The sequence below is a fragment of the Notechis scutatus genome, chromosome 4 (assembly GCF_049901735.1).
Source record: "Notechis scutatus isolate UNSWTSFEM ecotype Mainland chromosome 4, rNotScu1.2, whole genome shotgun sequence".
NCBI lineage: Eukaryota > Metazoa > Chordata > Lepidosauria > Squamata > Elapidae > Notechis > Notechis scutatus.
In genome coordinates, this window is record NC_142012.1 from 92,289,662 (window position 1) to 92,303,123 (window position 13,462).

Below are 13,462 nucleotides of genomic sequence, written 5' to 3' on the forward strand. Positions count from 1 at the left end.
CCCACTGTTCAATAATACTCAGTTGGAGATAAAACGTAATAAAAAATAGTCTTCAAAAGAAAGCAATACAGTCCGAATTTAATGAGCAGATAGAGGTGAAATAAAAAACCAAACAAACTACAATGATGAAATTTCCACAACGGAACAAGAGAAGTATTTACCAAATTCAAGGAGATAACAAGGCACGGTCTGTTGGAAGGGCGCCAACCAAGATAACTTCAGACCAAAATAACACACGCTTTGTTTCCAGCGTTTGCCAGTACACAGGTCCAAACTCTTATTCAGTTCTCACACCTGCAGCCCATGAAGAGGATCAAGGCCCTCTCCTCCCGAGGAGACCACGTCTCTCACTTATCCTCTCCTTCCTGCGTGCCCTAGGATGGATAGGGGATGGGCCTGGGTCCTCCTCTGACTGCTTAGCCGGCCTCTGCCCTTCCCCAGCCTCTTCCACAACATCCGGAGCCACACTTCCACTCCCTGTTGGCTGTTCCTCCTCTCCCTCAGAGTCAGTCTCCACCAGGAGCATGACATCCTCCCTAATCCTTCTCTTTGATATTGAGATCTTACATACATCTCAATGGGAGATGTAATGGAAGAAATTCTGTTTTAAATCTTGTCATTCAGTAGGGTTTGACTGTGGAGTGGAGTGAGATAGAACACACAGAGATATAGAGATATGTTGAGGGCATGGCCAGTGAAAACAAAGCTGCCTCTTCTATTTGATGAGTATTTCAAAAACGTTCCATAGCTCCTTTTCATAAAATTTGCAAATATTGTTTGGCCAATAATGGAAGGAGTGGGCAAATCTTTTACAGCTCCTTTATTAAAGCATGGGGGCATCATACAGAATTGCTTCAGGCTTGGATATCTCAATTGTGAAACGCATTCCCCAAACTTAAGAGTACTTTTGTCTTGATGGATGTCTAGTCAGAGTCAAAAAATGATCAACCAAAATGACTCAAACCTCATCCTTGCCATCTCTGCAACCTTGTCAGATTTTCAAAAAGAAAGAGATGTGGAAACTCTGCAATTTGCTTTTTTTTTAAAAAAACCCAAGCTGTCTTATAAAACAGAGATGTTATAGTATGTCCTGCTGGCCCAGAACACTTGTTCATACTTCCCAAAATGTTCTATTTATTTATTTGATTTGATTTGTCAATCGCTTAAAAGATAATAGGTATAAATATAAACATAATTATGAATACATGAAATGGGTACATATAAGAAAAATAAAAGAAACAATAGGACAGGGACGGTAGGCACGTTGGTGCGCTTATGCACGCCCCCTACAGACCTCTTAGGAAAGGGGTGAGGTCAACAGTAGACAGTCTATGGTTAAAGTGTTTGGGGAAGAAACCACAGAGTCAGGTAGAGTATTCCAGACATTGACCACTCTGTTGCTGAAGTCGTATTTCCTGCAATCAAATTTGGTGCGATTAACCTTGAGTTTGTATCTATTGTTTGCTCTTGTATTGTTATGGTTGAAGCTGAAGTATTCATTGACAGGTAGGACATTGCAATGTATGATTTTATATACTATACTTAGATCGGACTGAAGGCAGTGTAGTTCTAGGTTTCTAGGTCTAGAATTTCAAGTCTGGTGGCATAAGGTATTCTGTATTCAATTCATTGACAGTTCAAGGTGCATAAAACACTTTGGCTATAGACCCTTCAAAACCTGCTGTGCTGCCTCATTGGGACAGAGAGGGAGGTCCTTGGATGGATGAGCATGGAATGCCAGGGTGTATTCCAAGAGTACATCTTCTCAGCATGGTCACCAAATCATGAAGATCATCCCAGCTTTCCAGCTAAAATAAGAGGCACCTACATTGCACAGCAGCAATATAGGAAAATGCTAGAGGCAGTTGATTGCTCTGGCGACAATTGAAGAAAGCATCATTTCGTATTATGTAGGAGAAGGCAGTTATAAACAGCTTTGGTATTTTACCAAGTAAGCCTCAGTATGCAAACTATTTTGGAAGGTTTTCAATTTCAAATGCTAGGGGGAAAAAATGCTGAGGAACATCCAACATAAATCACAGCATTACGTGGTAAGAATAATGCCAGATGTTCAAGCTGATTTTAAATAAGGCTGAGGAACAAGAGATATTGTGGATGTACTAAGGATAATTGAGAAAGTCCCAGAATGCCACCTTCCCAATCAGCGTGTGCTTCATTGATTAGCCTTTGTTTGTGCCAACCATGTCAAGCTATGTTCAGTAACACGGGAATACCAAACATCTGACTGTCTTCACATGAAACCTGTATTATAGATCAGGAAGCCCAGAGCATGAATGGAACATGAAGAAACAGACTGTTTCCAATTTGACAAAGGAATGAGAGTAGGATGTATATATAACCTCTCCTTCTTTATTTAATCTATCTGTTGAATCTATCTATCTATCTATCTATCTATCTATCTATCTATCTATCTATCTATCTATCTATCTATCTATCTATGGATTGAAGCTGGACTGGAAAACAATGAAAATTTAAAATTGGAGGAAGAAACAATAATTGTGCTGATGATGTCTCTTTGACAGTTGAAAATACAACTGACCTGCAAACTCCAATGATGAAACTCAAGGGGCATGGTGGAAAAAACAGGAATAACTTTGAATATAAAGAAGATCAAATCAATGACAAGAGGTGTAGCAAACTGCCTTAGAATGAGCAAATGTTGAAGTGGTGGTTAGCCTTTGCCTTACAGAATTAACTATCAACAAAAAAAGAGAATCAATTGTCACAGACCAGCATTTGATAGAGGAACATACAATGCTTTGGGAAAGATATTCAGATGCTGTTTCTATCTGCAGAGATGAGAATCATGAAATTTTTTTCCCTCTGATGTTTTATGGAAATAAAAGCTGGACATATACACTGCACGTAGAGAAACAAACAATTGTTGCAGTATTTGACCATTTCTGGGGATCTTGTTCTGAGATTATTGATTTCAGTGAGACAGCAGAAGTGAAGAATGAGGTTATTTTCACACAAACAAAATGGTCAGACTAACCTGGCAACTCTAATTCTAACCCTGACAATAGCAGCATGATTACTAAGCCACTAAATAGAATTAAAAATGCAGAACAATCCCAGCTGCTCTTCAATTGTGCATATGAATTTAAAATCAGATTCAAATTTAAAAAAAATGAGAAAGTAGATCAGTACCGACAATCTGTAAACAAAGAGGTCAAGAATACCGAAAAAACGTATATATTGCTGCTTAAATATTGGATCTGACTTACTTTAACCGCTTCATTTATAAAATCATTTCAGATTGATTTCTGATGTTGAGATTGAAATGTATGTTGTATTTTGAAAGCTGGCTTCGAAAGACAGCTATCTTGAAGGAAAGCTAAGAAATACCTTTAATAACTCAATGAAACAAAGGAATATTCGGCATAAATTCCTAGCAGGAACAAGATTTCAATTATTGGCAATATTCCTGGACAGGTTATTAATCATCCAATAGAGAATTGAATTTACAATGTTTCTTTTTATTATGTGATATTCCAATACAATTTAGACTCCAGAGAAATGAAAGGTTACTGCCCTAACTTCTCCTCTGACATAATCATTGCAGTCTTTTCATCCCAGGAAAAAACCTTGTTTTCCGAACTGGTCAGGAGTCTGCCAGTTTTTAATGTTCCACTGCAATGGAGTTATTTTTTAAGTACAGAATATATTCTGCATTCTAACTTCCTCCTACAATAATAGGAGGTATGACCTTTCATGTTATTTTAATGCGTAATATTATAACTCAACCATCTCAATGGGAAGACTGATGTAGACAGAAGGTACAGGAAAACGATATCATAAAAAAGAATATGGTACCTTCAGATATAAAATGCGGTAATTTCCATTTTAAAATTTTACATGCTTTTTAAAAGAGGCTGCTGTAGTCCCTCTTGTCCCTGTTGGAAAAGGATTATTAAACTTTTCCCAAAACCCCATTGATGGTGGGAGGGAAGGGAGGGAGCATCTTAAGGGTTTCGTAACTTTCTCCCTTTCCTTCTCTCATGAAGCTTTCATTTGTGGCAAGGGATTCTGTGTAGACAAGTGGGAAATAAAAAACATGCAATAGTCTCCCAACCACCAACAGTGACAAAAGAAAGGCAAAAACATTTTTATATGAGGAAAAACATGAGCAAATTCTGTATCAATCTGAAGGCCACTCAGCAGGTCAGTTGTTGGTAATGGGTCTAGATCAGGGGTCTTCAAACTTGACAGCTTTAAGACTTGTGGACTTCAAATCCCAGAATTCCTCCTCCAGTCATGTTAGCTCAGGAACTCTGGGAGTTGAAGTCCACAAGTCTTGCCAAGTTTGAAGACCCTTGTTCTAGAACTATCATAAAAATTGAAGCTCCTTGCTGTGTTGTCTGAGTCTCTTGGGCAGTTATGCTTCCTGCAAGACTTCGCTAAGGAATCTGACGCCTCTAAAGTCAGACGATATTCCAGCCTTAGAAAGGAATATGCAATCTGAATGAAAAGAAGGACTGGAGAGACATGATAGCAGTGTTCCAAAATCTCTGCCACAAAGAAGAGGGATTCAACTTGTTCTCCAAAACACCTGAAGGCAGGACAAGAAGCAATGGATGGAAATCAATCAAGGAGAGAGCCAACCTAGAACCAAGGAAAAATTTCCTGATCGTTAGAACAATTAATCAGTGGAATGATTTGCCTCTAAAAGTTATGAGTGCTCCATCACAGGAGGCTTTTAAGAAGAGATTGGACAACCATTTGTCTGAAATGTTATAGGGCCGTGATGGCACACCTATGGCACACGAGCCCCAGCCAAACTTACCTGCGCTGTGCATGCATGCGCCTCCCAGCTCATCTTCGGCCTGTTTGAGGCCGTTTTCGCCCTCCCAGAAGCTCAAGGGAAGCCTCTGCAGCCTCGGGAGGCCGAAAAACGGGCCTTCCAGAAATACCAGAAGTGCCAAAATGGGGCCATTTTCAGGCTTGGTGGGCGTGGCAGGAGAAGGTTACTGCAAAATCCCATTCCCTCCCCACCCACTAACCTGCTTTCCAGCGCTGTTCTCCTGTGCAGTGCAGGTAAGGGGGCGGGGCGGGGCTGTTGCATGTGCATGTGCATGCACAGGGGAAGCGGGGCGCATTGCATTGTGGGTGCCGGCACCTGCTTACTTCCGGCACACCACAACAAAATGGTTCACCATCACTGTTATAGGGTCTCCTGCTTGCGCAGGAGGTTGGACTAGAACAGGGGTCTCCAACCTTGGCAACTTTAAGACTTGTGGACTTCAACTTCCAGAATTCCTCAGCCAGAAAAGCAAAGCAAAGTTGGCTGGGGAATTCTGGGAGTTGAAGTCTGCCAAAATTGCCATGGTTGGAGACCCCTGGATTAGAAGACCTCCAAGTTTCTTTTTAAATGTTATTTTATTTCTATCTTGGAAGCATTTGGAAAGAGATTTTTTTCTAAAGTTGGCACTGGCAAAAGGCAAAATGAAGCACCCCACACTCGATCCAGAAGGGCACAGCACAAGACTTATATTTCTGCTAAAGTCCAAGGATTCCTAATTTGGCGTAATGGCCCAAACCAAAACAAACCCAGATTTACAATCTGTGTGATATGGTTGTTAAGATGTTAAGGTAGGACTTGGGAGATCAAGTGCTAGTCCATTTTTAGCCTGGTAGCTTGCAGTCCTCATCAGGTTTGGGGGAAATCCTGAGGCAGAAAAGCTCATACCTGAACTCATGGAAGAAAAGTAGGCTGGAAATGCAAAAAGTGATAAAAATAATAAAACTGTGAGATGAGTAAGGGAGGGAAACCATTGTCTTCCTTTATTTATGGACTGCCAGCTGGAGCTTGGCAGAGATTACGACATATTGGAGGCTCTATTTTCAGAGCTCATTAAATATCAGTAAAATAGCTCTGCCTGCAAAATCAAGGTCTTAGCTATGAACAAAAATACACAAATGTTATATACACTGCTGTCTGGATCTGTAAGAAAATTCATTTAAAATTTACCGAAGATGAATTTCAAAACCTGAACATATTTAACATGACTTATTAATCATTCTAAAAGAGTGAGGTTTAGAGTGATCCAAATGCAAAATGATATAATGCAGATTCAAATGCTTCAAAACAGTTGTTTTGGAATCATTTTGAAGGTCAGGCTTTCTAATAAGACATCTTGATTATTTGTACCGACAATACCAGAGAAATAAAGGCTCAGAAAGATGTTAATTGTGTATTGGTTTTAACAATCTATTACAATCAGGGACCTCAGTCACTTTAACAGGCTACAACAAACAACAAAAAGAGTTGTCATTTTGCTGTAATACATTAATGATGAAGTATTGGTTACTCATATAGCATAATGCTTTTCAACTGTCCATTAAAATTTTTGATTTGTTCTTTTATATGATTCTCACAGACCCTTCATTTAGTGGCATGATGGCATATTTATACCCATTTAGTCATCAGGAGTTAAGTACATTAGAAAGCATCTTTATTTTTATCTGTTTTTAAATTAATTTGATTTATTGGTTTCACAGGCTCTCTGTAAAGTTCTCACTTTGTGATGGAACTAACATCAAAACTATGCTTGGATTTTTTTTTTAATAAAAAGCAAAAAACCCCAAGATTAAATTCATGTAGCTTCAATTGTACATACTTATTTCAGCTTCCTAAAACACCTCCAATGTTTTGCTTCTGAAAGTAAAGAAAATCCCTCTAATTGCAAAACTGCACATAAATAATAATTAACGTTGATATTGTTTCAATGTTATTTTGTGGTAATTGAGACAAATGATTAAAAGTACATTTATTTCTTCCTCTTTGTTCCCTTTGGTAGTATTTTTCCCCTCTTGTCAGGAAATCAGTTTAACTATCTATCTTTCTGCTAAAGCTTTTATTTTTCTCCCCCTTTGTAGATTTACCTCTGGGGACTCTCCCTCATTTAATATTAGAATATTTTTGGAGGTTTGGAAGTGTTTTTTTGCAGTAGAAAAGCAGTTTATGAAAACCTTAAAGCAATAGAAAAGCACATATGCATTGTTGTTAAGAGAGATGCAGTCTTTTTGTTTTTTGGGTAGATATTTTATAGGTAATTGAAAAACAATCCCTCTAGTAGCAATGACAGATATTGATTGAACCCCAGAAGACAAGAACAAGAGGAAGTTAGCTGTCTGTTTGGAACTGTGTGTATCTTTTAAAATAGCCAAGGGGGCAATACCTTAAAAAAAAAACCAGACAATCCAACGACAATTTAGCAAGCTCACTAACAACTGGAAATCAGTTAGACTGAAAAGAAAGAGGAAATTAAAGGGTAGGGAGGAGAGAAAGAAAAAAAATGGGATTGCCAGCCAGCATTGCCAGAAGTAGCCTAACACACTTGGAAGGTTTGTTGAAGAAGACGGCTTGACATAGAGATGGAAACCATGCCGCCATGGATTATGTACACACAGTACTCCTAAGAGCAGAGAACTGCATGAATTCACCTTCTTAAAAATTACGTCAGAAAGGAAAAAAGAAACGAAAACTTGCCTGTTCAAATTCTTCCATATCCACTTCTCCATCACCATTTAGATCAAACATCTTGAAAGCGATTTCAAAGTTTCTCTGAGGAGCTAGAAAAAAAAACATCCAGTACATTATAGGCATTACATTATGGAGTAATCAGAAAGCAGAAATAATGATTTAAGAGTGATATTACGGCTTAAAACTTTTCTTTAAAAAAAGTATACTTGTTTTTGCAATATATTTCTTATGTCTCTCCAATGGGTGTTTTTATCTTCTTATCTTTGTTTCTGCAGCTTTGTTAATATGTATTATCTTAATAGTCCTCTTTAGCAATTTTCTTGCAAAAATATATCTCTGGAATATCTTGAAATTATGAGCTCTGCAGGGCTATTTTTCTCCAGTAAGTCTGTATTATGTTTCATAATTTTATTTATGGGTCTACGCACAAAATGTCTGTAATTTCTGTCCTCTCTAAGGAAATAGAATAGAGAAAGCCTAATTAGAAATGAAGGATGCAATGGTAAACTAAGAGTTTCAAATCTAAGCATGAATTTAAATGCAAGGCATTGTTATCAGGGCAGCACTGCATAAATTTTCGCAAAGACGAATTTGATGAAAAAAGTGGGACAATGAAAGGTTTTAATTAACCCATTTGCAACAAGAAGATTCTATGTGAAAAATCAGAGAAATGACAATTTCATTTTAAGTACTATTTACTTGAAATCAAATCACTGTTTTCATTTGGAGTTACTTCTTATTAAATATTGTGGCCTTAGGTAGCAATAGCAATAGCATTTAGACTTATATACCGCTTCACAGTGCTTTACAGCCCTCTCTAAGCAGAGTCAGCCTATTGCCCCCAACAATCTGGGTCCTCATTTTACCCGACCTTGGAAAGATGGAAGGCTGAGTCAATCTTGAGCTGGTGAGAATTGAACTGCCAAACTGCTGGCAGCCAGCAGTCAGCAGAAGCAGCCTGCAGTACTGCATTCTAACTACTGTGCCACTGCAGCTCATACAGTAATTAAACTGTAACTAAAATTATAGGAAGATGAAAGACAGGTTATACCTCCAGCTTCGAAAAATATATTGGTAGACCCACACCTTAGCCCAGTGATGGCAAACTGATGACACGCATGTCAAAGGTGATACGCTACAATATTTTGGGTGACATACCAACATTCATCAATACCTGACAACCACAGTGGTACCTTGGTATTCATTGGAAATTCATTCCAGAAGATGCAACAAATACTAAAACCAATGAGTACTGACTGTTCTGACCAAGGCTTCCTGAGACGGTAACAATCATATGCTGTTCCCAAAAACTTTGTTTTTATTTCAATGGCTGTGAATTATATGCATTCACAGCCCGTAATGAGTCCCAAACAGTTTATGAATAGTCCAACAGAAGTCTGCCACAGTCTTTCGGAATAAGACTAATAAGCACCCACCTTTATCTCCCTTGAAATGCTGCCAACGACTAAATTGCCAATTAGCTGTACAAGGCCAAACTGACAATTATAAAACGTGTGTACAAAATGTTTTATGACTGCCAGAATCTTGCCACAAACAGAGGACAAAGTCAACATGGAGCTTCAGATTTTAAACCGACCAGAACAAAGTTGCTTCCTGCAAAGGCTCATATCCCTTTGCTCCTCCTTTATGTTTTATGGGAGGGGCCAATCATCCTCAAACCTTACTCCGAGTTGCCCCTTTTGTCTTACAGTAACTGTTCTTGCTTTCTGGCAGCTCTGCACAAGTGCACACTCGGAACAGGCTCCCCCTGTTCCTCTGCCTCGCTGATGTCACATTCTGGAGGATCCAGAGTCAGCACATAACTCTCAGATGGCCCTGGCCCCATCTCTGTGTCGGACGCAGATCCCTCATCTGAGCCCTCCCCAGACTCCAGGACTGGCCCATGTTCCTCCCCACTGTCCGACTCTGCTGGCCGCCGGCAGGCCACAACACTGAGAAAACCATGTGACTTACTACATGACCTGCTATTTTGGCTGGAAGAAACAGAGAATCACGAAGCAGCTGATGTTAGCAAGTTCTTCCCTGGGCGTCGACGACCATGAGAAAAATAAGTGCTGGGACAAGATTTCTACTTAACAAAATTATTGAGAACTGAACTTGACAAGTTTTGGAGCAGTTGAGTGCTGAGGTATGACTGTATTCTCAAAAGCTCACCCCATTCTTATGTTGGGGCTGCAGAAGCTATGTGACAATGGGGGGTGGATGGGTTTTCTTCTCGCACAACCACTGAACTTTCTGGAAATTATACAAAGGGCCATGTTCTTGCGTGGCCCCTGCAGGCTCCAAAAATAAGTTTGTTTACTTGTTATTTCCATGTTGTAATTATTTGGTATTTCTCTATATAATACCTATTATCACAAAATTAGACTGCATTTTTTAAAGAAAACAAATGAGTATGTAAAGTATTCCCTTTTGTTTGTGTGTGTGTATGCGTATGTATCTGTGTGATATGCTGGAAGAGTCAAGTTAGGCATTTTCCAAATATGTGGAAAATGAGGTTCAGCATCATTGCCCTAGCCTATTCATGCGGACATCTTTGATCTAAGACAGTTAAGAAAACTTTTTCCCTCTTCTCCATCATTTTAAGCACTCAGGAAAATATTAATTAAAATCTAGTAGCTGCAATAATTACTGTACCAAAGAAATATCTCTGTAATTTTCATGTTATGGCACTTTTTGCCAGGGAATGACTCAGAAGAAAGCTTCGTATCTACTAATACTCTGTTTGCTAGTTAATTTTGAATAGAGGCTGTTTATCTGTATTTTCATACCAAGTCTTCTCATAACTGTTGTCCCATTGCATCTTTGGTTTAGAGCAGGGGTGTCAAACTCAATGTCCGCGGGCTGGATGCAGCCTGCAAGGTGCTTAGATCTGGCCTGCAGGCCTGCCCTGAAAACAGTGAAGGACCAGCCTGCGGTGCCTCTGCTACCAAAAATGGAGCTCAGGAGGGCCATGTGTGACCCTCCTGGGCTGTTTTTGGCCGCAACGGCCCAGTGAAAACGGAGTTCTGTTTTCACTGGCAGAGGGCTGCAGGAGGCCATCGCAGCCAAAAATGGAGGCTTGATGAGTGATGTTGAGCTGCCCATGGCCCCCCTGCCCATGGCCCTTGCCCCCCCAAGGTCAAACACAACCCTGATGCAGCCCTCAATGAAATCGAGTTTGACACCCCTAGTTTAGAGTCAGATGAACTCAGCCATTAGTTCAATTGTTTATTTACATCAATTGTTTATTTACAACAATTGCTTATTTACATCAATGACATTATATGGGAATTTCATTTGAGTGTAGTGTGATGTTTGTCTATTCATTCTGTAGAGGTGGTAAGGCTGATTTGTCTTCAGTGCACTCAACGCTCCACCCCAATAGTTCCCAGGAGAGAATTTACAACACGTTCCACCTTGCCCTCAAGCTAATTAGACACCATTCACCTTCAGTAATAGCGGAGAATGACAAAAGTTCACCTTACTGTAAGAGCAATTACAGGTAGTCCTTGACATGCAACAGCAATTGAGCCCCAAACTTCTGTTGCTAAGCGAGACATTTGTTAAGTGAATTTAACCCCACTGTACGATCTTTCTTGCCACAGTTGTTAAGAGAATCACTGCAGTTGTTAAGTTAGTAACATGGTTATTAAGTAAATCTGGCTTCCCCATTGACTTTGCTTGTCAGAGGTTCTCAAAAGGTCATCATGAATCAGGTATAAGGTAAATATGAACCGGTTGCCAACCATTTGAATTTCAGTGCTATTGTAACTTTGAAACAGAGGTGGTATTCAGCAGGTTGATCAGCTCTGGAGAACCAGTAGCAAAAATTCTGAGTAGTTCCGAGAACCGGCAAATACCACCTCTGACTGGCCCCGGCCCCATTTATTCTCTGCCACCTGAGTCCCAGCTGATCGGCTGGGTCTTCTTTTGTTGCCCTGCACAGGAGAACAGAGCTGGAAAGCAGGTTAGTGGGGTGGGGAGGGAATGGGGATTTTGTAGTATCCTTCCCCCAGGAATGGGGCGGGAATGGAGATTTTACAGTACCCTTCCCCTGCCATGCCCACCAAGCCACACCATGCCCATCAAACCAGTAGTAAAAATATTTGAATCCCACCACTTTCAATGGTCGCTAAACGAACTGTTATAAGTTGAGGACTACCTATACCTTTAAAAAAAACCTCTCCATCTTTTGAGTGACTGTACTTCCAGTCCCCCATGTCTCATTAATATTTTACACGAAACATGAAAAGAATAGGTTCAATACACTTCCCACATCAATCACGAGAAGACAATATGGAGTATATTTGCCTTTAAACTTCGACACTCAAGCCCTTCATATTCTTTACAAATTTGAACTGCCTAGAGGCACAGCCTCAGAGCCTCGTAACATTTTCTGGTGCTCATCAAAAAAAAAGTCTAAATGGAATTTTAGCAAATGTATACTATTCTGCAATAAGAACTAAACTGAGAATGCCATTGACAGTAGAAGTCCTTTCAAATGTTTTAATATTCTCATCATGTGCTGCAGAATGCGAATATCAGGCTTCCGAAACGAATTTAAATGAACTGAAATGTTTTCCTTAGATACCCTTCATTATACTATTAATCATACTATTTCTCTCTTGTTCTCCCCTCCCCAATTAATACATTATATGCAAAATCAGGCACTATAATTATTCTGCATAATATAGGTTTTTTTTTTCCTTATTTCTTTCCTCTTATTGGGAGGGAACAGGAAATATATCTCCCTGTGGGAACATGCATCTTCAGACACTACTGGAATTCAACGATGCGAATGCAGAACAGTATTCATTCATATGCAGTAGAAGCCAATGTGGTGTAAGAAATATATAGCTTTCTCCAAAATGTTCGATGCTGGTTCCATTTCTAGTATCCTATTACTAAACCATTGTCATAGCTTCCCCAGAGCATCAAAGGAAATACAGCTTGAGATAGTACAGAGAACTCTCAAAGGATTTTCCCTGCCAACACGCACCGTATATTTGCATTACAGAACTGCTGTTCTCAGGGCTTCTAAGAAATCAAACTAAGGTACATTTGAAATTTAGGTATGATATATCAGATATATTACTATTTGTTTAAAGTCTAAAGTCCCCTATATCCTTTTCAGGGTTTGCATGCAGTATGTTAGGATTGTGATTTTACTTTACTCTGTTTATAACAATAAAAACTGCTGGTCACCTTCTACCGCTGTACCATAGAGAGTATCTTAACCTACTGCACCTCCGTATGGCTTGCCAATTGTACAGCGGCAGATAGGAAAGCACTCCAGAGGGTTAACATCATTGCCCAGAAGATCATTGGTTGCCCTCTCCCCTCTTTGGAAGAGCTTTATATCTCCCGTTGCCTTAAAAAAGTTCAAAACATTCTCAAAGATCCATCTCATCCTGGTACCCTTTTTTTTTTTTAACTATTACCATCTGGCAGACAGTACAGGATAATAAAACCAAGCACAAATAGGCTGAAAAACAGCTTATATCCCAGGGCAGTAGCTCTTTTGAATTCTGCTGTATAGTGCAGTGTTGGTGCGGTGTCAGGGGTTTTTGGTTCAATGTGTGGAGGGTGAAGGATGTGTGTTTGTGTTTATTTTCATGGTCATGAAGATGGTGTTTGATTTTGTTGTACAAGGTGCAATGACAATAAGCTAAACTAAACTAAATGTAGGAACCTAGTATGTTTCCATTATGAGACCTCTGATGGACTGACTTAGGTCTCTCATCCATTGTTTCTTTCCCCATTGATACTACCATTTTGGAAGTATGTCTATGAATATTCTCAATCATCCAGATCAGGAGTCCTCAAACTTGGCAACTTGAAGACTTGTGGATTTCAACTCCCAGAATTCCTCAGTCAGCAAAGTCCACAAGTCTTCAAGTTGCCAAGTTTGGAGACCTCCGATTCCGGATCATGATTGTCCCAAAGGGGCAT

At 39.6% G+C, this 13,462-nt stretch overlaps 1 protein-coding gene across 1 annotated transcript in view; it reads right to left on the minus strand.

Moving 5' to 3' along the window:
* MICU1 (mitochondrial calcium uptake 1) overlaps positions 1-13,462 on the minus strand; it is a 158,574-nt gene that overhangs the window by 57,392 nt on the left and 87,720 nt on the right. The window contains exon 7 of the mRNA XM_087964113.1: positions 7,514-7,596. Coding sequence (XP_087820239.1) covers positions 7,514-7,596 — 83 coding nt within the window. The remainder of the gene's footprint in view (positions 1-7,513; positions 7,597-13,462) is intronic.